At 43.8% G+C, this 23479-nt stretch overlaps 3 protein-coding genes across 4 annotated transcripts; all 3 read right to left on the bottom strand.

Annotated features, from left to right (window-relative positions):
• Positions 1 to 1235: 1235 nt before the first annotated feature.
• Positions 1236 to 4494, bottom strand: cldnk (claudin k). The gene is made up of 2 exons (XM_029729139.1): positions 4109 to 4494; positions 1236 to 2473 (listed from the first exon to the last, which is right to left on the bottom strand). The coding sequence occupies exon 2, from the start codon at positions 2190 to 2192 to the stop codon at positions 1548 to 1550; it is 645 nt and encodes a 214-aa protein (XP_029584999.1). The 5' UTR covers positions 2193 to 2473; positions 4109 to 4494; the 3' UTR covers positions 1236 to 1547.
• A 3878-nt stretch (positions 4495 to 8372) lies between these two features.
• On the bottom strand, positions 8373 to 18933 carry btr02 (bloodthirsty-related gene family, member 2). 2 transcript variants are annotated; one of them, XM_029729128.1, is made up of 10 exons: positions 18748 to 18933; positions 15509 to 15642; positions 14877 to 15027; positions 14288 to 14371; positions 12388 to 12507; positions 12031 to 12171; positions 11242 to 11389; positions 10982 to 11008; positions 10273 to 10435; positions 8373 to 9068 (listed from the first exon to the last, which is right to left on the bottom strand). In XM_029729128.1, the coding sequence occupies exons 2-10, from the start codon at positions 15637 to 15639 to the stop codon at positions 8684 to 8686; spliced, it is 1350 nt and encodes a 449-aa protein (XP_029584988.1). In that variant the 5' UTR covers positions 15640 to 15642; positions 18748 to 18933; the 3' UTR covers positions 8373 to 8683. The 2 variants fall into 2 exon arrangements, with proteins under 2 accessions (XP_029584988.1, XP_029584989.1); XM_029729129.1 differs by having other exon boundaries at positions 10273 to 10432.
• Positions 18934 to 20255: 1322 nt separating this feature from the next.
• On the bottom strand, positions 20256 to 23228 carry si:dkey-120c6.5 (GTPase IMAP family member 4). Its single transcript, XM_029729127.1, has 4 exons — positions 22934 to 23228; positions 22605 to 22636; positions 21870 to 21920; positions 20256 to 21730 (listed from the first exon to the last, which is right to left on the bottom strand). The coding sequence occupies exons 2-4, from the start codon at positions 22618 to 22620 to the stop codon at positions 20748 to 20750; spliced, it is 1050 nt and encodes a 349-aa protein (XP_029584987.1). The 5' UTR covers positions 22621 to 22636; positions 22934 to 23228; the 3' UTR covers positions 20256 to 20747.
• Between the last annotated feature and the right edge of the window lie 251 nt (positions 23229 to 23479).

Below are 23479 nucleotides of genomic sequence, written 5' to 3'. Positions count from 1 at the left end.
CAACACATCCCACATGACATGCTTCGACAAAACACACACACACACACACACTTACCGTTTGAATGGAGAGATGTTTGTAACTTCTTCTAATGTACTCAATCAACAGTTTGGAGATTTGACATCAGATCTTCCAGTATATGGAAGGTAAATGTTCTGAACGAATGTTGACATAAATAAAACTAGTGTAGACTACAGTAGACTACGTAGAGCTGTTTTCCCCACCAATCAACGCACAGAGAAATACACAACATAATAACTGAATAAGAAGACATTGGTGATTTTACGAGTTTAATCAATTCAAAACGATTATGTTATTGTCATTAAATGTATTATGTATTAATCATGTGTTCAAAAGCAATGTTGTTCCATTTGTAGTGTAGCCTATTAACTTTGCTCGTATTATATGCTAATTAGGTTCCGGCCCGCCGACTATTAGCTCAGAAAACGTTTTGGTCCCGAGGCAAAAACCTAGTTGACGAACCCTGTCTTACGGTGTATGGGAACTATACAATGACATCATCAGGTGATGATGTCATTGTCAGCCAATCATTTGTGAGGAGCCTGGTTCTGCTGGACTGGACCCAGTCTGAGTCTTAAATTGAACCCTATTCCCTATATAGTGCACTTCGTTTGATCAGAGCCCATTGTAGTGCCCTAGTTTTAAACCAGAGCTTTATGCTTTCATCAAAAGCATTGAACTGTATAGGGAATAGGGTGGTATTTGGGACGCGGACAGTGTCTCCTAAGAACTGAGGACAGGACCCCGGTTTTGATATCTAGACTGGACTGGAGACATTGAAACATGGAGATAATTGTACAGTCTGTAGTGATGGCCTGATGGGAGATGGAGGATGAGTGGTAGCTGGTTGGGAAAAAGACCATTCGCTGGTGCTCTCTCCATCAGCGCTACACCACACACTCACAGACCATTCGCTGGTGCTCTCTCCATCAGCGCTACACCACACACTCACAGACCATTCGCTGGTGCTCTCTCCATCAGCGCTACACCACACACTCACAGACGTACAGACGTACACAGTTCCCCATTGTTCTATTGTTCCATTCCAATCTGCACCACCACTCACAGTGCACAATGGTACATGACAACATGTTCCATTGGCGCACTACAATGCCAAGACATTTTCTCTTGGTGACCATCATTTCTAATCCTTTGGTTTGAAGCGAATATAGGCTACTGTATCCTAGAATAGATGAATTCACACAGAGGAGTTTCCCAGAGAGGAATTGAAAGACTGATGATTTTATTGGGTTTTACACTGACAGACAGACTGACAGAAAATAGGGTTATCGGAGGACAACAGGAACACATGAAATAACAAAATTATTTCACAATTCCCTTCATAACCTCCTAGTGCATCTTTTGAAAGAATGAGAAAAAGCACCACCGAATAATAATAACATTCCAAAGTATTAAAAAGTATAAATTGGAGGAGGGTCTTTCATGTTGTCAGGGCGGAATCATGGAATCATAGAATCATAGATTCTCGGAATCATGGGGTGTTGTTGTGTGTTTTGTGGCATTCCGATCAGACGTAACCTTTGACCTGAGCGGCAGGTCCTCTACGGGGGCTGCTGTCGCTGCTGAAGGTCGGAGACCCGGGGATGCCGGGAGGACTCGACCCCGCATACAGCAGTGACCCACCAATCAGGAGCAAGGCCGACGCCCCCCAGCCCAGGTATAGGGCGGGGCCTAGCTCTCTCTTGTGCGGCGCGGCCACGTGGGGATCATAGAAGTCCCTGATAATGGAGTGGGCCGTCCAGCAGATAGGAACCAGGTAGAGAAACCCAGCGATGCCAAACAGAAAGCCGGATATCCTTGCAATACGAGCCTTCAGACTATTCTGACCAATACACTTGGTGCACTTTACCCCCACCACACCTAGAGCCAGGGCCAGGCCACAGAGGAGGACGGAGAGCACGGTGAGGCTCCGTGCCGCCTGCATGTCGCTGGGCAGGGCTAAGAGACTGTCGTACACCTTACACTGGATCTGGCCCGTTGATTGGACGATGCAGGTCATCCACAACCCCTCCCAGATGATCTGAGCCGTCACAATGTTGTTGCCGATGAAGGCGGTGACGCGCCACAGCGGAACAGAGCATACCAGGAAGCCGCCCACCCAGCCAACCAGGGACAAGACCAGGCCCAGGAGCTGCATGCCGGTGGTCGCCATGGTAAAGGTGTAAGGCTGTTGTTGTTGTTGTGGTAGTAGTAACGGTTGTGGTGACGGTTGACGATGTCTACCGGTATTTGGCTGGATTTTCGTCAGTATTTGTACCACGTTGGTTGTTACTGGGATGTTAAAGTCCTTTCTCTTTGTCTCACTAAAATAGTCCCAAGCTGTGGAAAGTCTATTCACCTCCGAAATCTTGAAAAACAGATGTCTTCCTCTTCCTCCTCTCCTTCTCTCTGGTTGATGCTGAGGCCAACTGGGGACAGACAAGGCCAAACGTCCTAAGAACCAGATGAAATAAAAGCAGTGGTTAGTATAATGATCTAGTTGAGGACACTTCTGAACTGTACTTATGCAAATGAACTTCTAAACCACAGAATAATAGCAAATCATATCATGAATCACTGTAAAACACATTCACCCAGTATATTGAATCCTACACAGATTAACATAGCATTAATAAACATTTGAAAGTCAAAATAATCACAGTGCTTAGCTACTGTAACTAATGTTTATCATAACTATTTGTAAACAGGCAGGGGGGGCCTAAGATTGACTGGATTCCAGTGTGGACCCGAAGGAGCAGAGAGAATGGTTTCCATTGACTGTGCTGCTGTGGGTGTTGGAGCTACGAGATGCTATGCCTGCCTGGCCGGAACACTGGATTATCTCAGAAAAACATGAGGAGGATCAGAACACAGCAGGGCTTTCATACAGGACTGGTACAGTGGGCCTAGGCTCTGTTGACCGAGGACCCAGCTCGGTTTAACCCTGTTCTGGACTGTCTTAATAAGACTGGGGGAAATAACAGCGGGACTAATACAATAGATTGATCAATCAGTACTTGTATCGGCAAAACTGATAGAGATTAACCCACTGGGCAAAAATTGGCTGAATCAACATTGTTTCCACGTCATTTCAGCAACAACAACAAAAAATCTACGTGATGATGTTGAATCAACGTGGAAAACTTATCGGATCAAAAAGTCATAAACGTGAGGGCATTTCCTCTTTTTCCACCTAACTTTTAACCTAAATCCAATGACATGGTGACATTTGTTGTTAATTTCAAGTTGAATTCACGGTTAGTTGACAACTCAACCAAATGTAAATCCACACTTGACATTGAACTGACGTCTGTGCCCAGTGGGATGATGAAATAAGACTAGGATTAAAATATTGTCTAACAGGGGATGGACTCTCTAGTTTCATGCCACATTGTTTAAAAAAAGAATAGGCATCAGATACTTAAGCAATTAGGCCCGGTGGGGATGTGGTATATGGCCAACATAGCATGGCAAAGGGCTGTTTTTAAGCACAACGCAACGCAGAGTGCCTGGATACAGCCCTTATACCCCCCCCCCCCCCCCCGCCCCCGAGGTGCCTTGTTGCTATTATAAACTGGTTACCAACGTAATTAGAGCAGTAAAAATAAATGATTTGTCGTACCCGTGGTATACGGTATACCACGGCTCTCAGCCAATCAGCATTCAGGGCTCGAACCACCCAGTTTATAAATTACAGCATCATACTAATGATAAAAGAGAATAAACAGATTAGTATTATAGACAGTGAGATCCTAAAAGAGAATAGACAGATTTGTATTATAGACAGTGAGATCCTAAAAGAGAATAAACAGATTAGTATTATAGACAGTGAGATCCTAAAAGAGAATAAACAGATTTGTATTATAGACAGTGAGATCCTAAAAGAGAATAAACAGATTTGTATTATAGACAGTGAGATCCTAAAAGAGAATAAACAGATTTGTATTATAGACAGGTCCAACAAGCTATGGAATACACATAGTTATCTTTGAGGTGGAATGTTTCAATACCACAATGTTTTTGTTGACTGTACCAACACCATAGTATTTTCAATACACAACCAACAATACATTAGAGTACATTAGTCACCTCAGATGTAGTGTGATGGATCTCCCCTCCTCTTCCAAGCAGTCGTTGGAAAAGCAGCGTGTTCTTCAGCAGTCCTGTGGTGCTGTGGTTGTATAGGTCAGAGGTGGATGTAGGTAGCCGGTTGGCTGGTTGAGGGGGAGGCAGAGACAGAGGCCTTGAAGGTTCAGCTCAGTCCACAGGTACGAACGAGGACCTGAGAGGTCAGGTTGGCTTCTGCAGAGGGGTGAAGAGCTTCAACATCCAGCTAGCTTCAACACCCAGGACAGGACAGGACTGGAGAGAGGGCTGCCCTCTGAGATGCCAGCTAGCGCAAGTCTGTGTGGCAGTGGGTAGAAGCATACGCTTGTGTGTCTGTCAGTGTGTTTGTGTAAGCGTGTGTGACAGTGTGTGTACCCGTGTTTTTGTGTGTGTGTGTGTGTGTGTGTCTCCCAGTGCCTGGTGTTCAAGTACAATGACACGCTGTTCTCCACTGCTGTTCTCTCTCTCCGACCCCCCACAGCATCATCCATTCATTCCTCCATCCATCCAGGCCAACAACACATTCTGTCTTCTTTTTCATCTTTTCGCTCTCTTGTTCTTTGATGTGCGCCGTTCTTTTCATCCCCCTGTTTCTAATGTTTTATGGGTTCAACTGAAGTTGGTGACTGAGGCGGGTCACAGAGGGCTCTAGTTTAGTTATTTCCCTTATTCTACCTCCTGTTCACATTGAAGGAAAGAGAAAAATAAAGAGGAAAATCATGTCTCCTAAAGACCTGCCTTTAACTTGAAATTTGGGAGTTACAAAAGGACCGTTGTAGCTGTGGTAATCAACCATCAACCTGTTAACCATGCTGATCAACGACGAGAATTCAACTATCCAAACGAGAGAAACAGGAAGTACTGGGAGAACAGACGGGGATCAAAATGTACTTTTTACGTTTTACATTTAAGTCATTTAGCAGATGCTCTTATCCAGAGTGACTTACAGTTAGTGCATTCATCTTAAAATAGCTTGGTGGGACAACCACATATAACAGTATGTTTCTTTTTTAACTCAATAAAGTAGTTATCAGCAAGGTCAGTGCTGTAGGAAAACAGAAGTTCAATTTAAGTTGGAGGGGGAATAAGACTGGGATGTCTTATTTAAGATACTCTTTGAAGAGGTAGGGTTTCAGATGTTTTCAGAAGATGGGCAGGGACTCTGCTGTCCTAGCTTCATGAGGAAGCTGGTTCCACCATTGGGGTGTCAGGACAGAGCAGAGCTTTGACTGGGCTGAGTGGGAGCTGCCCTCCCCTAGGGGTGGGAGGATCAAGAGACCAGAACGGAGTACTCAGGGTTTTTTATTTTTTTTATTTAACCTTTATTTAACTTGGCAAGTCAATTAAGAACAAATTCTTATTTACAATGATGGCCTAACCTGGCCAAACCCTAACCCGGACGACACTGAGCCAATTGTGCGCCACCCTATGGGACTCCCAATCACGGCCAGTTGTGATACAGCCTGGAATCAAACCAGGGTCTGTAGTGACGCCTCTAGCACTGAGATGCAGTGCCTTAGGCTGCTGCGCCACTCGGGAGGTTGGGGTGTAGTGTTTGAGCATAGCCTGAAGGCAGGGAGGGGCAGTTCCCCTTGCTGCTCCGTAGGTAAACACCATGGTCTTGTAGTGGATAGTTGGTCTTGTAGTGGATGGATGGTCTTGTAGTGGATGGTGTTGTGTCTTTGGCTATGCCGGATTAAGTGATATGACATGCTATTCTATAAAATCCTTTCTCTGTAATTAATATTACCTGATTGAGCTAATCATGTAAATGTAATTAACTAGAAATTTGGGACACCACAAAAGAGTGTTTATAGAGCTGTTATCTTCCGAATAAACTCTGAAAGACCTAGTAATATTTTACATCAATAGCAGTCAATATTAATCGTCACCTTATTTCAGTCTCATCTGAAAGTTGTAAATTCTTGGTTATCTTCAAGAACCCTGGCTAACAAGTTGAATCAGCAATACAAAATTGGGTTTAATTATTTATTTACTAAATACCTAACTAATCACACAGAATTACATATACACAGAATGCAAATTATGTCATACAGAAAACAGCCTTGGTTGACGGAACCTGTATGATGGCTTGTTACACAAAGAGAGAGAGGGTTGGGCTTGAGTGAAAGAGCGGGAAGACTTAGGAACAAAGAAACAGCAGCTATGCTATCGTAAATACATTATCTTATGCATTCTAAATTACCGCCCATTTGGAAAAGGAAAATGCAATAAATATTTACTCTGAGCTGCGCTTCCATAGGTTGGTCGTAGATGCTGGCCGTGTTGGCCAACAGAGATCTTCATGTCCTCGGAAGAATGTCTCTGGTGGTAAATTGGATACGTTGTAGTATCTTCGTTGTGTGTTAGACTGTATATGTCGTCCGTCCTTTCCTAGCCCACGTTTACAGCTGCTGTTGCTAACTCAACGGCTAGGATGTCTCACTTCTTTAGCGAATAAGAGTTCAAAGTTCATACCGTTCACAACCAAAGCTCACGCTGAGGTTGGCTTAGTTCTGTAGTTGACAAGTTAGTCCTTTTTAACGTATGGACCGTCGTCCTATTGTCCTCGGAACAGGAGGTTACATTTTCATCAAGGACTTATATAGTGGAGGGGGAGAAGGGTGTGTTTCATAGTTTATAACCCATGTCTCTTCACAGAGGCGGGCCACTGATTGAGCAGGGCTCTAACTTTATGGAAACCCGATTCGCTCATTTGGAAGCTAAAATTACATTTAATCTTATCACAAATAGTTTCATATTCAAGCATTTAATTTGCACAACAATTCCATGTGAATCTGATAACTAGAATGTGTAGACTTTCCCAGATACAGTTTATGTCGTCCTGTCATCAGTCATAATGTCTCAGATGATCACCGAACAGACATCATATACATTAAGTACCAACGCATATTTTCAACTGGTTCTATTACCAAAATATTGTTCCTTTCCCCCCACTTGTTTGATGTTCCCAGACTCTCCATGTTTAACAAAAGCTATTCAAGAGTCCTTCAGTAGAGTCAGAGAGAGAGGGAAGGGAGAAAGGTATTTATGGGGGGGTCATAAACATTACCCACAGGCCAACGTCATGACACGGGATGGTCTTGTAGTGGATGGATGGTCTTGTAGTGGGTGGATGGTCTTGAGGTGGACAGTTGGTCTTGTAGTGGATGGATGGTTTTGTAGTGGATGGATGGTCTTGTAGTGGATGGATGGTCTTGTAGTGGATGGATGGTTCTGTAGTGGATGGATGGTCTTGTAGTGGGTGGATGGTCTTGTAGTGGATGGATGGTCTTGTAGTGGATGGATGGTCTTGAGGTGGATGGATGGTCTTGTAGTGGATGGATGGTCTTGTAGTGGATAGCCTTGTAGTGGACAGTTGGTTTTGTAGTGGATGGATGGTCTTGTAGTGGATGGATGGTCTTGTAGTGGATAGCCTTGTAGTGGATAGCCTTGTAGTGGATAGCCTTGTAGTGGATGGGAGCACTAGTTATGCTGACAACTTTAAAGGCCCAGTTCAATCAAAAACTAGACCTTCGTGTGTTTTCATATATTTCCACACTATGAGATTGGAATACATCTGTGCAACTGTGAAATTTATGATAATGCCCTTGTAGTGTAAGAGCTGTTTAAAAAGGCCACCTGAAATTAAAGCCTGTTTTGGTGGGATGGAGTTTTGGCCTGCTTGGTGACATCACCAGGTCAAAAATTGGTAGTAGACCAATAGGAAAGAGAGTTCCAAACCTCTCAGCCAATAACAGATAGTTTTCAGTTCCCCCTCCCCTACTCAGACCACTCCCAGACAGTCCTAGCTACATTCTTGTTTGAGAATTTGCTCTTTTTTTAAGAAGCTCATTTGTTTCTTTTTGACCATTTCAATTGAAAACAATCACAGTAAGGCACTTCATTGTTACCCAGAAATGATTTGACATTTAAATAAAATGTCTGCATTGGACCTTTTAGAAGTTAGGGGTACCAGACAGTCAGAGGGGAACCAGAAAAAGAGATGATCAATCCTACCTTTCAAGCACATCACCTGGAGTATCTATCCAGGAGTCCATATTTCCATCTGAAACCATACTGGGCAAGTTTGCCAGCTGTTAGCCAGCTGTTAGCCAGCTGGGTAGCATGACTGGATAAGGTTGATACATGAATGGTCAAGGTTGCTTGTTAAATCAAACAAATAGTTAGGGCCTGCGGCATGGTTTTTGAAATTACTCACATTAGTCATTCTAGAACTAGAATATATGTGAATAATTTACCGATTTTTTAATGATGCACAGAAGAAAAAAAATCAACACTGTAAAAATAGATATATTTCAGGGTTCATAAATACTGTCATAAATTATAATTCAAATACATTATAGCATTACTATTGATTACCTAGCTCATTCCCTGATAATGCAGTGTCTGTATTAACTCAATATTAGGAAGGAAGCCAGTTTATCCAACTGAAAATGCAGACGTGAGAGAGGACTGAGTGAGCCTTATTCTACATTAGGTTACATAATGACATTATTAAATGACTATTCCAGGTGTGGGGTTAAGTCAGGGGGCTCAGATGCTACAGAAGCTAGTACTGATAATCAGAGGAGCGATATTCCTGCCTCCATGTTGCCTTCCAGGACTAAAGAGCGGATGTAGTCTATCAGTGAAGCTATCTGTAAACGTATGGATGTGAACCCCAGTCTCCGCGCAGTAGAAGGACACTCGGCCCTCCACGTAGTCCAGAAACACCCCCACCTTCCTGGGCTTCTGCTCCAGGCCCACGGGTGTGACAATGGGGGAGGTGTTAGCTACATATTGACCCCCGCTCTTTAGGCTCAGTGTCCAGAAGCCATTGGCTGGGCTGACTGTAAACTTCCCTTTCCTGTTGATGGACTGTCTGGCCACGCCCAGGTTCCACTCTATCTTCTCTCCCACCTCCACCTCCCAGTAGAACCTGGAATGGAGTCAACATTAGTACCTGGAATGGAGTCAACATTAGTACCTGGAATGGAGTCAACATTAGTACCTAGAATGGAGTCAACATTAGTACCTGGAATGGAGTCAACATTAGTCCAGTAGAACCTGGAATGGAGTCAACATTAGTACCTGGAATGGAGTCAACATCAGTCCAGTAGTACCTAGAATGGAGTCAACATTAGTCCAGTAGAACCTGGAATGGAGTCAACATTAGTACCTGGAATTGAGTCAACATCAGTCCAGTAGAACCTGGAATGGAGTCAACATTAGTACCTGGAATGGAGTCAACATCAGTCCAGTAGTACCTAGAATGGAGTCAACATTAGTCCAGTAGAACCTGGAATGGAGTCAACATTAGTACCTGGAATTGAGTCAACATCAGTCCAGTAGAACCTGGAATGGAGTCAACATTAGTCCAGTAGAACCTGGAATGGAGTCAACATCAGTCCAGTAGAACCTGGAATGGAGTCAACATTAGTCCAGTAGAACCTGGAATGGAGTCAACATTAGTCCAGTAGAACCTGGAATGGAGTCAACATTAGTCCAGTAGAACCTGGAATGGAGTCAACATTAGAACCTGGAATGGAGTCAACATTAGTCCAGTAGAACCTGGAATGGAGTCAACATTAGTCCAGTAGAACCTGGAATGGAGTCAACATTAGTCCAGTAGAACCTAGAATGGAGTCAACATTAGTCCAGTAGACAGTAGAACCTGGAATGGAGTCAACATTAGAACCTGGAATGGAGTCAACATTAGTCCAGTAGAACCTGGAATTAAGTCCATGTTTTCATCATTACAACTGATGAACTTTGTATTCAAGTCCAGTCCAAGTTATATTATAACTTATGAACTTTGTATTCAAGTCCAGTCCATGTTTTCATCATTACAACTGATGAACTTTGTATTGAAGTCCAGTCCATGTTTTCATCATTATAACTGATGAACTTAGTATTTAAGTCCAGTCCATGTTTTACTACAGCACTAGTTAAGGTAAAGAGCCAGGAGTGAATCCTAACTTCTACTTAAGTATGTATCCCCGCAATAGTTTCAGTAAAGTTCAACAAACAAACTATATCAGACGACCTGACATCCGTTCTTAGAACCATAGATATATGATCATAGATCTTTATGATAATATAGATATATAGATATAGAATGCTATTATATAGGCAAACAGTACCTGCCGCTGCTGAAGGATTCTCTTCCCAGGACGTTGGCCACGCGATCAAACCTCTTGGGGTTGTCTGGGACCTCCTGGTGTTTGTCTGTGTGTCGCACCTGTTTTCGGTCGTCTGAGACCGAGAGAAAGGCGTGGGCCGTCTTGGGACTCAGGGAGATGTCTACTAGGGTAGAGGAAGGAGAGAAAAACATGTAAGTGCCATGGCAACAGAAAACTCACCTTAGTAAAACAAGTACTTTCATAGAGGCCCAATGCTGCCTTTCTTATACCAATATCCAATTATTTTCTGAGTAATAATTAAGTAATAGATTTCCATTAAAATTGGCAAAAATTTGAAAAGTATTTCTCAAGCAAGATTTTTTCTAGGACTGTCTGGGAGTGGTCTGAGGGGGGAGGGGAAAATGGAAGACTAGCCGTTATTGGCAGAGACGTTAGGAACTCTCTTTGCTATTAGTCTATTAACCAATGCACCACATTGTGATGTCACCATGGAAAGCCTAAACTTCCGTCAACACAAACCTGCTGATTAAGATTGTATTTTCAACCATTAACTATCAGGAAATAACACTTTCCAACACTTTTACAGTGTTAGTTTCATCAGCTGTTGTACAATATGATATAAAACACATACAAACTGCATTTTGACTGCACTGGGAACAACAAAAAAGAGATTATGGCGTATCTAACTCTTCGGCAGGTGGAGACATACCTGTGTATTTCTGTATTTTCTTCAGCTCTGCAAAATATAACAGTTCCAGTAAGAATCCTTCCCAGACAAACAGATCTGACATTTCACTCACTCACCCTAAAGATATGCAGTCGAAGAATACTGTAACCATTTATCAGATGCTGACAGATGTCTAATCAGCACAAAACATGTAGGCTATTAAAGTGTTAAGGGTGGATGTAGAACTGTAAGTGGTGGATCCAGTACGATATGAAAGATAGTATCCGTAGTATAATGCTCACCAGCTCTAGAGAGTCTACGGAGCTCTCCCTTAACCATGTCCATCAGGTCTGACACTGCTCTCCTGGTCACGCCCATACAGGGGTCTGTCTCCATGGAAACCTTGGACCAGTCCCTCCTCTCAGAGTAGCCCGTGGTGGAAGTGGTGCTCTGCAACGTTCATAGAGGACAAACAAACAAACACTGTTATATTTTAAGATTAAATATAGGTGGTTGGGGGACTAATTTAAGGGTTCAAGCCTGTTCTTCTGTGGTCATGATTGAAACTGTTAAGAAACTCTGTTTTATTAACTATTTTTGGAAATTAAGACATGAGGAACCAAAGGTCAACGTGTAGACCTACTGTGTCCTAATCTACATTATAAAGCGGGTAGTTTGGGTCCTGGATGATTGGCTGGAAGCTGAGGTATATCAGACGTTCTAAACTGGGTGGTTCGAGCCCTGAATGCTGATTGGCTGAATGCCGTGGTATACCACGGGTATGAAAGAACATTTATTTTTACTGTTCTAATTACGTTGGTATCCAGTTTTAAGGTGTGTATCCAGGCTGTACTCTGCTTTGCGTCGTGCATAAGAACAGCCCTTGGTTCTGGTATATTGACTATATGCCACACCCCCTCGGGCCTTATTGCTTAAGTATATTCTTACCGCTCTGGGGTAAAGTTTTCCCTAGGTACAGATCTAGGATCAGCTTACTTTCCCTCAATCTAAACCTTAACCATTAGTGGAGAAAATACTATACTGACCCAAGACGAGCGTCTAGGGGCGACTTCACCCTACTCCATGCTTACCACTGCAACACTCTTCTGACCACCGCCACCACAGAGCTCATCATGGCTCTGCTGAGAATGACAAGGCCCCAGGTCAGTGTCTCCATTCCTCAGCTGTTGAATCTCCTGTTCCAGCTCCTTCACCAGCTTCTCAACAACCCTCTAAAGAAACACATAAACATTGTTACATTTGGTATATTGATAATCACATTGTATTCTGTCATAAGGTGGTGGATGAGGTGAGTTTTCCCTTACTATGTAAAGAGCTTTGTGTACCTCACTTACGAGAAAGGAGCTAAATAAATCCAATCCATTATTATTAATATTCTAAGTTTATAAGTTCATAAATAAATCAGAGTATTACTGTACATTACAGACCTCCTCCTCCCCCTGTCTCTCCTCAATGGCTGTCACCACGGCCTTGTGGCTCTTCTCCATGGAATCGACGAGGGCAGAGAACACCTTCTGGCTCTCACGCACCTCCCTCACACACGAGTTCTGATTGGAAAAGAGACTGTCAATATCTCAGACATAAGTTCTGATTGGATAAAATACATGTCTGTATCTCATATCACTTTAAGATGATAAGGTGTGATTGGACAAAACATGTATGTGGTAAGGGTGATGGATTTGTCTAACTCATCTAGCTCTACATAAGGGTGTAGGGTGTAGGGCATCTCTAACCCTGTACCTGGAGAGATACCATCCTGTAGGACCTCTCTAACCCTGTACCTGGAGAGATACCACCCTGTAGGACCTCTCTAACCCTGTACCTGGAGATCTACCATCCTGTAGGACCTCTCTAACCCTGTACCTGGAGATCTACCATCCTGTAGGACCTCTCTAACCCTGCACCTGGAGAGATACCATCCTGTAGGACCTCTCTAACCCTGTACCTGGAGAGGTACCACCCTGTAGGACCTCTCTAACCCTGTACCTGGAGAGATACCATCCTGTAGGACCTCTCTAACCCTGTACCTGGAGATCTACCATCCTGTAGGACCTCTCTAACTCTGTACCTGGAGAGATACCATCCTGTAGGACATGTCTAACCCTGTACCTGGAGCGATACCATCCTGTAGGACCTCTCTAACCCTGTACCTGGAGATCTACCATCCTGTAGGACCTCTCTAACCCTGTACCTGGAGAGCTACCATCCTGTAGGACCTATCTAACCCTGTACCTGTAGAGCTACCATCCTGTAGAACCTCTCTAACCCTGTACCTGGAGAGGTACCATCCTGTAGGACCCCTCTAACCCTGCACCTGGAGATCTACCATCCTGTAGGACCTCTCTAACCCTGTACCTGGAGATCTACCATCCTGTATGACCTCTCTAACCCTGTACCTGGAGAGATACCACCCTGTAGGACCTCTCTAACCCTGTACCTGGAGATCTACCATCCTGTATGACATCTCTAACCCTGTACCTGGAGAGAAACCACCCTGTAGGACCTCTCTAACCCTGTACCTGGAGATCTACCATCCTGTATGACCTCTCTAACCCTGTACCTGGAGAGCCTCTCTAACCCTGTACCTGGAGAGCCTCTCTAACCCTGTACCTGGAGAGCCTCTCTAACCCTGTACCTGGAGATCTACCACCCTGTAGAGCCTCTCTAACCCTGTACCTGGAGAGATACCATCCTGTAGGACCTCTCTAACCCTGCACCTGGAGAGATACCATCCTGTATGACCTCTCTAACTCTGTACCTGGAGATCGACCATCCTGTAGGACCTCTCTAACCCTGTACCTGGAGAGGTACCATCCTGTAGGACCTCTCTAACCCTGTACCTGGAGATCTACCACCCTGTAGGACCTCTCTAACCCTGTACCTGGAGATCAACCATCCTGTAGGACCTCTCTAACCCTGTACCTGGAGAGATACCATCCTGTATGACCTCTCTAACTCTGTACCTGGAGAGATACCATCCTGTAGGACCTCTCTAACCCTGTACCTGGAGAGATACCATCCTGTAGGACCTCTCTAACCCTGTACCTGGAGAGATACCATCCTGTATGATCTCTCTAACCCTGTACCTGGAGAGATACCATCCTGTAGGACCTCTCTAACCCTGTACCTGTAGAGCTACCATCCTGTAGGTTTTCACTACAACCCCAATCTAGCGCACCTGATTCTAATAATTAGCTGGTTGATAAATTGAACCAGGTTAGTTATAACTGGGGTTGGAGTGAAAACCTACAGGAAGGTAGCTCTCCAGGAACAGGCTTGGAGAGCCCTGGTGTAGGGGCAAGGGGCCAATTTGGGATCGGGACTCACTTTGAGGAGCTGCAGAGAGTGTCTGAGTCTGTCAACTTTCTTCAGTCTCTCCTGGATCATCTGGTCAATGTCTACAACCTGTGGCTGCAGAAAAAGATTACACCAAGGTATCATGACATCAAGAAGATTACACAAAGGTATCATGACATCAAGAGGATTACACAAAGGTATCATGACATCAAGAGGATTACACCAAGGTATCATGACATCAAGAGGATTACACCAAGGTATCATGACATCAAGAGGATTACACCAAGGTATCATGACATCAAGAGGATTACACCAAGGTATCATGACACCAAGAGGATTACACAAAGGTATCATGACATCAAGAGTATTACACCAAGGTATCATGACATCAAGAGGATTACACCAAGGTATCATGACATCAAGAGGATTACACCAAGGTATCATGACATCAAGAGGATTACACCAAGGTATCGTGACACCAAGAGGATTACACCAAGGTATCATGACACCAAGAGGGTTACACCAAGGTATCGTGACACCAAGGTATCTATTACAGGTACACCGTAGCGTCTTGAACCTCTTAATGTCACAAGATGTTGTACTAAGGTCACTAGAATACCGTGTCGTGGCTCTCCTCAGGGCTCTCAGGCCGTGTCTTCCTGTAGTTGTCACAGACGTCAGCCAGGATGCGGTTGACACTAAGGTCTGGCCTGGAATGGAACAACCTCTTGCAGAGGGGACAGTAGTCTGAACGGTGCCGGGTCCAGTACCTGTAATGAGCCCAGTCCATGTTTTCATTATGCTGATAACTAATACACTCAGCACTCCATTCCATGCTTTCATTATGCTGATAACTAATACACTCAGTACTCCAGTCCATGTTTTCATTATGCTGATAACTAATACACTCAGCACTCCAGTCCATGTTTTCATTATGCTGATAACTAATACACTCAGTACTCCAGTCCATGTTTTCATTATGCTGATAACTAATACACTCAGTACTCCAGTCCATGTTTTCATTATGCTGATAACTAATACACTCAGTACTCCAGTCCATGTTTTCATTATGCTGATAACTAATACACTCAGCACTCCATTCCATGTTCGCCTCATGCACTATTTGAGCTTCAGAGCTAGTGAACAACAACGTACGGATTTTCTGCAATGCTTTCAATAAAGTTCAACAAACGATATCAGACACCCCCCGACCTCCATTTCTTCTAATCGTAAGATAAAGAGGGGACGTACCCACACAGGCAGGCCTGACAGAAACTGTGGCCACACGGAGTAGTCACGGGACTGCTGAAGATGTCCTTACACAGCGGGCACAGGAAGTGCCTCTCGGAGACGAGGCTGATGGTAGAGATGGTAGATGCCATGCCCTGGAAGGACGCCGTAGAAATCAATAAATTCATCCTTTATATACCCTTCTTTTCCCTCTGTCCCTCTAATCCATCTCTCCACCCTTTCCAATTCCCCCTTTTCTAAAAGGTCCAAGTTCAATATATTACGAGATTGAGCATTAAACACTTTGTAGTATCAGATACTTGTAGTGTACCGTCTCTCATTAACAGGGAAGCAGCTTTCACTGGGGACGAGGGGGGGGGGGACATTTATCTCCCCCCATTACCATTGTAATGTGATACTAAACGAGGCAACGGTATGCTTTAGGACCATGCGGACGCCTCCGAACGGTCGTGGAGACTGTTTGAAAATAGATATTATGTCGTCCCCCCACTTCTAAAAACCAAAGTTGTGCCCCATTATATATCAATATATAGATGAAATGTAATGTCAAGTCTCTCTAAATACCTTCATGTTCTTGTCATGTAATACTTCCATTTGATAGGCCAGACAGAGTTTAAGGGTACAGTGTTTTTTTTACAAGTTATTTGCAAGTTATTGTTTCCAATGGAAGAAGAGTGTGCGTAAAAAGCCACAGTATTCAATCACCTCAAGGTTGAACTTAATCAACTAGTCAAAGTGAAAAAGTTGGGTTACACTGCCTTCGTAAAGTATTCAGGATCCCCTTGACTTTTTCCACATTTTGTTAGGTTACAGCCTTATTCTAAAATGTATAAAATAATGAAAAGCAAAGCAAAAACAGGTTTAGACATTTTTTGCAAATTTATGAAAAATAAAAAACTTAAATATTGGTATTCAGACCCCAGCAATTACAGCCTCGAGTCTTCATGGGTATGACGCTTCAAACTTTGCACACCTGTATTTGGGGAGTTTATCCCATTCTTCTCAGCAGATCCTCAAGCTCATGAAGTCACTCCTGCTTTGTCTTGGCTGTGTGCTTAGGGTCGTTGTCCTGTTGGAAGGTGAACCGTCGCCCCAGTCTGAGGTCCTGAGTGCTCTGGAGCAGGTTTTCATCATTTTTCTCTCTGTACTTTGCTTTGTTCATCTTTGCCTCGATCCTGACTAGTCTCCCAGTCCCTGCCGATGAAAAACATCCCCACAACATGATACCACCATGCTTCCCCATAGGGATGGTGGCAGGTTTCCTCCAGACGTGACACTTGGCATTCAGGCCAAAGTGTTCAGTCTTGGTTTCATCAGACCAGAGAATCTTGTTTCTTATGGTCTGAGATTCTTTAGGTGCATTTTGGCAAACTCCAAGCGGGCTGTCATGTGTCTTTTACTGAGGAGTGGTTTCCATCTGGCCAGAAAGGCCTGATTTGTGGAGTGCTGTAGAGATGGTTGTCCTTCTGGAAGGTTCTCCCATCTCCACAGAGAAACTCTGGAGGTCTGTCAGAGTGACCATCGGGTTCTTGATCACCTCCCTGACCAAGGCCCTTCTACCCCGATTGCTCAGTTTGGCCGAGCGGCTAGCTCTAGGAAGAGTCTTGGTGGTTCCAAACTTCTTCCATTTAAGAATGATGGAGGCCACTGTGTTCTTGGGGACCTGCAGAAATGTTTTGGTACCCTTCACCAGATCTGTGCCTCAACACAATCCTGTCTCGGAGCTCTACGGACAATTCCTTCGACCTCATGGCTTGATTTTTGCTCTGACATACATTGTCAACTGTGGGACCTTATATAGACAGGTGTGTGCCTTTCCAAATCATGTCCAATCAATTTAATTTACCACAAGTGGACTCCAGTCAAGTTGTAGAAACATCTCAAGGATGATCAATGGAAACAGGATGCACCTGTGCTCAATTTTAAGTCTCAACGCAAAGGGTATTTCTGTTTATAGATTTTTAGAAATTTGCCCCCCCCCCCCCAAAAAAAACTACTGTTTTTGCTTTGTCATTATGGGGTATTGTGATGTCATTATGGGGTATTGTGTGTAGATTGCTGAACTTAACAAAATGTGGAAAAAGTCAAGGGGTCTGAATACTTTCCGAAGGCAGTGTTCGTGACCGTTTTCTCTCAGCAGGCAATATAATACTATCGTACTTTCCAAGGTGAAATAACAAAGACTGATTCATTCAATAACCTCTTTCCCATTTGCTGATAAATAACAAACTGAAGGAGGACACAGGTTTATAAAACTCATCTGAAACCCAGGGACAGCGGAGGGCCACTGAAGTGAAGATGTTAACGCTGACTACAGGGAACATATTTTCTCTTAAATATAGTGTGTCCTAAATGGCACCCTATTCCCTATGGGGCCCTGGGTCAAAAGTAGTGCACTATAAAAGGGAAATAGGGTGCTTTTTTTGCAGTATTGGTTGGAGGAAGCCATTGATACTTGGCGCAGCCAACAGACTCCCAACACAGTGACGTCCTTGACATCACTGCAGCGAGCAGAGTCACATTCCAGCTCATCCGATCTGATTGGACGAAACACAGGATGTGGAGATTGTTATTATCAACTCCACGGTCAAACATGTTTCTTTGTCAAGCAGCGGAACGCTCACGTTTGGATATTTCACTATTGGAACTCTTTCAGGGTCACAGATTCACCTGAACTCACCTAATGTTTCTGCGTGTGTCTCAGAGCCAAGTCAGTTATGTGATCATCTGTGTCATTCAAAGAAAAGTGTGTCAGTCTATGTCTGTCTGTCTGTCTGTGTCTGTCTGTGTGTTTGAGAGACAAGAGAGCGTAAAATTCCTTGGTATGCAGTAGAACAGGTAACACCAAATATTCTGTTACATAATCAAGGAACCAACACAACACTCAATACCTGCATTAGCTCTTCAAGATATTATTCTCTCTAGAATCATAACCGTTTGTTTTACCTCAAAGCGGTATTGTATTTTCTCTCTTTTACCTGTTGAAAACAAACAGTGTAGTACCTATAAAGTTGTGACTTCCTGAACTGAGAAGAGTGACGTCCTGACCTGTTCAGTCGTAAACATGTAATAAAAGAAAATGGCCGTTTCACATTCTGTTCTGAACAGAGAGCAGACATCCTGACAAGGAGGATAGATTAGAATACGCTTTATTGTTCCCAGGCTGTGTTCAATATTTACAACCTATGTTCAGAATGTTATTGAGTTAAGAAAATCCACTATTAACAAGTTAAACCTACCTGTCCCACTTGTTCCTGGCCAGGTGCTCAGAGCTTCTGTCGCTTGTCAGTCTGTCTCTCTTCCTGTATTCAGAGGCCAGGTGCTCAGAGCTTCGGTCGCTAGTCAGTCTGTCTCTCTTCCTGTATTCAGAGGCCAGGGGCTCAGAGCTTCTGTCGCTAGTCAGTCTGTCTCTCTTCCTGTATTCAGAGGCCAGGTGACAGGTGTGAGTTCCTAGAAAGGTGCTGTGGGTGGGGTTTAATCCAGGTGTGTTCAGCTGTTGTCAGTCAATCAGGCGTTTGCTTTGGGAGGAGGCTGTAACCTTAGACATTGGCTACGTCCCAATTATCTCTCCTTCTTTCTGAAATGTGCACTTCACTACTCCCCACAAATGTAAAAGCATTTGATTGGTGGAGCCATGGACTATAGAAGAGGAAGTTTCCATATTTCCTATATTAATTTCAAATATGTAAAGTGAAGTAAACAAATGCACACTTGGGGAGAAGGGACAGTCTTTGGTAAGGCCCACCCTGTTAGAGCTGTCAAACAGCAGCACCAGGCCCTGCAGTAGCTCTGGTCCAGGGTGTTAGAGCTGTCAAACAGCAGCACCAGGCCCAGCAGTAGCTCTGGTCCAGGGTGTTAGAGCTGTCAAACAGCAGCACCAGGCCCAGCAGTAGCTCTGGTCCAGGGTGTTAGAGCTGTCAAACAGCAGCACCAGGCCCAGCAGTAGCTCTGGTCCAGGGTGTTAGAGCTGTCAAACAGCATTACCGGGCCCAGCAGTAGCACTGGTCCAGGGTGTTAGAGCTGTCAAACAGCATTACCGGGCCCAGCAGTAGCTCTGGTCCAGGGTGTTAGAGCTGTCAAACAGCAGCACCAGACCCTGCAGTAGCTCTGGTCCAGGGTGTTAGTGTGGCTTCCTAACGCTGAGCCTTCCTGAAGGCTCACTAACACCCTGGACCAGAGCTAGCCCTCCAGTAGCTAGTCTCGTCCACTAGCCAGCGCTGTCTCTCTGTAATGTATCAGTTGAGCCTGTGGATGAGACTATGTGGTGGCTATCCTCGTCCCCAGCCTCAACTGCCACACACAGAGACAGACGGAGACAGAGGAGACAGAGACACAGATAGATGAGAGAGAGAGATACAGTACAGTATCAGTGGGTTCTGCAGCCAGAGATCCAGTAGTCATTGTGGAAGGCTGGACACCAGAGCCCTGCTAGAGTGGATTAGTGCAGCAGTGTAGGAGTTTAGCTGTGTAGCCGTGAAGGAGTGCAGAAGGGAGTGCATCTCTGCAGAGCTACAACCTGGCCTGTGGAAGTAGCCGTGAAAGAGTGCTGGAGGGACGGCTGGTGGAAAGGTTAAGTGAAATGTTTTTGAGATGGAAGTGTTGAAGCTGAAAGAGCAAGTGAACCTAGGGAGAAAGACTGGTCTCTCCTGATTGAACGGTCTGTGAGACTGTTTCAGTACAGTATGCAATGGAAGATCAGATATGTGCTTTAACACAATACAAATACCACAGGGAAACAAAACAGGGATTTGTTTTCAAAATAAGGGAATTTATTAGGCAAAATAGAGACACATACAACAGCAGTAATATAAAATTAAAAATAACTATGTTCTTTCATAAATGGATGTAGAATGTATATTTACATTTTTCCTATTTAAATGTACACAGATGTATTGGGAATTCCAAAGACAGCAAAAACAACAGTACATTTAGAATGTGTTTAAATATTCCATTGTTAAAGGATCTCCCTTTATTCATGATTCCGTATTTCAACAATGAATGTGTGTAAAATAACCTACTAGTACCATCACCAGACCAGCAGCCAAAAATCAACAGCGTCTATTATCTACAAAACATACATCTCTGAATATTTTCTCAATGACAAATAAGTTTCATTACTGAACTGATTGGCCTCAGACCTCTACAAATCTGACAGTGGTGTTAAACTGTGCAGGAACGGCATCAATATGACACAACCTGTTAAACTGTGCAATGCATCATCGATGTAGGCACCATCGTCTCAACGTCTATTCATTTGTGCAGCAGCGTTTGTGACGTAACCCCATGCCGCACTGGCAGCACCTCCAATGACACCCCCGACAACGGCACCTACAGCGGCTCCCACCGCCATACCCTCAAACCCCATGACCGCTCCACATAAAGCCCCTAGAGCTGCCCCTTTACCTACTGCAGCAGCATAGTCAACTGCTGTTAGAGTAAATCCCAGTACCTCTGAGATCTTCCTCTCAGCCTTCTCTCGGTTCTCTACTCTTATCCTTGTCTCAAACTGCAGCAGCTCCTTCTCAAGACCTTCACCTGTGTACCTGCTCTCCAGCTCCTTCCTCTTTGTCAGCATCTCTTTCTTTCTCCCTTTCATCATGAAACGCTCCTCTTTCTGGATTCTCTCCTCTGCTTCCTGGTATTGGTGATTGGAGTAGAATCTGCATCCGTTATCCCTCACCATGTCGTCCATCTTCTCCAGGAGCTGTCTGGAAACCTTCTCATCTCTCCGGGCCTTCCTCTCATTGAAGAGGTGATACCTTTGGCCACACTTCTCAATGAGCTCCCTGAAGTCTCTGTTAGTCTTGACTTTCTCCTCAAGAGCTGAATCCTCCTTCTCCTCTTCATGGCACACCACAACCATCATGTGGTTCAAGATGCTGTCCCCAAAATGCTTTGTGACGAGTTCCAGGATGCTTACGGCACTTGGTGAGATGTTGTTCAGGTCGAATGCAAAGAGAACGATGTAGGGACCAGGAGAGGACATACACACAGACATCTTGAACACTCTTCTCAGCTCTTTCTGGGATGCCTCATACTCAGAGAGGTTTGGAGTGTTGACCACAGCTAGTTTCCTCTCAAACGCCTCACTCCTGTGTCTCTGACTCTCTGTAATGTTGCAGAGCTCATCATTGAACACATCTGTCCCCAGAATGGAGTTTGCCAGAGAAAATTGACTGCGGCCACTTCTCCCAAAGAGAAGGACTCTAAACTCTGCATCGCCTGACAATGACAAACAAACACACACAAAACCAACAGTCGACAAAAGTACACAATTAGACCAGCATGCACCATTCTCTTGGCCATCACAAGTATTTATTTATGTACAGATGAATACACAACTAAAATCTATAGAACTCACAATAAGGAGGCTCGTCCATGCTGCTCTTCCTCCTCCTTTTCGGTTTAGAACCTATGAAAACATTTTAAGTTATAGGCCTACCAAATATACTGTAAACCCATATCCCTTGCTGACATACCATACACTATACTTTACTGTCCATTTCCATGGAAAATTCATTTAGACAAGTCAGCACACAAATACAGGAACACAACACACTATAATACAGTATAATATAAAGTATACTATAAACTGGTTGGTTCGAGTCCTGAATGCTGATTGGCTGACAACCGTGGTATATCAGGCCGTGTACCACGGGTATGACAAAACATGTATTTTTACTGCTCTAATTATGTTGGTAACCAGTTTATAATAGCAATAAGGCACCTCTGGGGTTTGTGGTATATGGCCAATATACCACAGCTAAGGGCTGTATCCAGGCACTCCACGTTGCGTCGTGCTTAAGAACAGCCCTTAGCTGTAGTATATTACACCCTCTGGTCTTATTGCTTAAATATACTTTATTGTTATTTACATGGAAATGAATTTAGAGAAGTCAGCGTACACAAACACAACACACTAAAATATACTATAATACCTATTTACTACATACAGGCCTACTCAGCAATAACAATTGCAATATCCCACTGGGCACACACTGGTTGAATCAACGTTGAACCAAGGTGGAATAGACGTTGAATTGACGTCTGTGCCCAATGGGATCCAACAATGTATCAAATAAGGAATGATACTCACTCTCATTGGATGCCATAATTGTGCAGGTTAACCTATTAAAACAACAGTGTGTATATGGTTAATGTGGAGGAAATTAGTAGCCTGATAATTGGTGTGGTCAGAACATATATTTGCATTTCTCATAAGGCTTTGGGTACAGGCCTATAAGGGCACGATGCACTGCTTTGTACAGTTACTGTACACTGAAATAATCACATGTACTTCACAGAAAGAAAACATGACGTATAACAATATACTGTACATAGGATAATTATAATAACGCGGACAGGAATATTGAACCAATATAAATAACTGTTTTACCGCAGGAATCATGTACGTCCATTACTTACGGAGAATTCAATGTCTTAATTTCTGTCGACGATGTCGTTCGGTCGAGCACTCCGAAATTTTATTTATTCACACATGCTAAAATAACAAACTATATCGTTTATCGTTGCATAATAATCCAGTTCACGATATAATTTCAATGAGAAGATATAGGCATATACAAATCTGATCAAATCTGTTTGAACTGTAGGCTAGAATGTACATTTTATAATTTAGAGTCAAATCGAAAGTGTTTTCTATAGCTACAGCAAAGCATGATGCATTATGGGTGCACGGATATGCAGTTCACTCATTTAAGTCCATTCCATTGGTTCAATCTACACTCAAGCAAAAGGTAACTCGCCAAATGTTTGACACCTTGTTTTCTCCTTTAGGGCAAGAGGCGTCAGTGCAAGATGCGTCATTACAGTCCCTGGTTCGAATCCAGGCTGTATCACATCCAGCCGTGATTGGGAGTCTCATAGGGCGGCGCACAATTGGCCCAGCATCGTCCAGGGTAGGCCGTCCTTATAAAATAAGAATTTGTTCTTAACTGACTTGCCTTGTTA

Source organism: Salmo trutta, chromosome 32 (genome assembly GCF_901001165.1).
Source record: "Salmo trutta chromosome 32, fSalTru1.1, whole genome shotgun sequence".
Classification (NCBI taxonomy): Eukaryota; Metazoa; Chordata; class Actinopteri; order Salmoniformes; family Salmonidae; genus Salmo; species Salmo trutta.
Note: the sequence above shows the minus strand (reverse complement) of the source record. Positions and strands in the feature narration are given on the sequence as shown.

Coding starts and splice junctions, on each gene's coding strand:
- btr02 (XM_029729128.1), bottom strand. CDS start 15,639: ATGGCATCTACCATCTCTACCATCAGCCTCGTCTCCGAGAGGCACTTC. Junction 12,172..12,387: donor AGAGACAGGGGGAGGAGGAG/GTCTGTAATGTA, acceptor GTGTTTCTTTAG/AGGGTTGTTGAGAAGCTGGT. Junction 11,390..12,030: donor GTCAGAAGAGTGTTGCAGTG/GTAAGCATGGAG, acceptor TGAACGTTGCAG/AGCACCACTTCCACCACGGG.
- cldnk (XM_029729139.1), bottom strand. CDS start 2,192: ATGGCGACCACCGGCATGCAGCTCCTGGGCCTGGTCTTGTCCCTGGTT.
- si:dkey-120c6.5 (XM_029729127.1), bottom strand. Junction 21,731..21,869: donor CATGGACGAGCCTCCTTATT/GTGAGTTCTATA, acceptor TGTCATTGTCAG/GCGATGCAGAGTTTAGAGTC.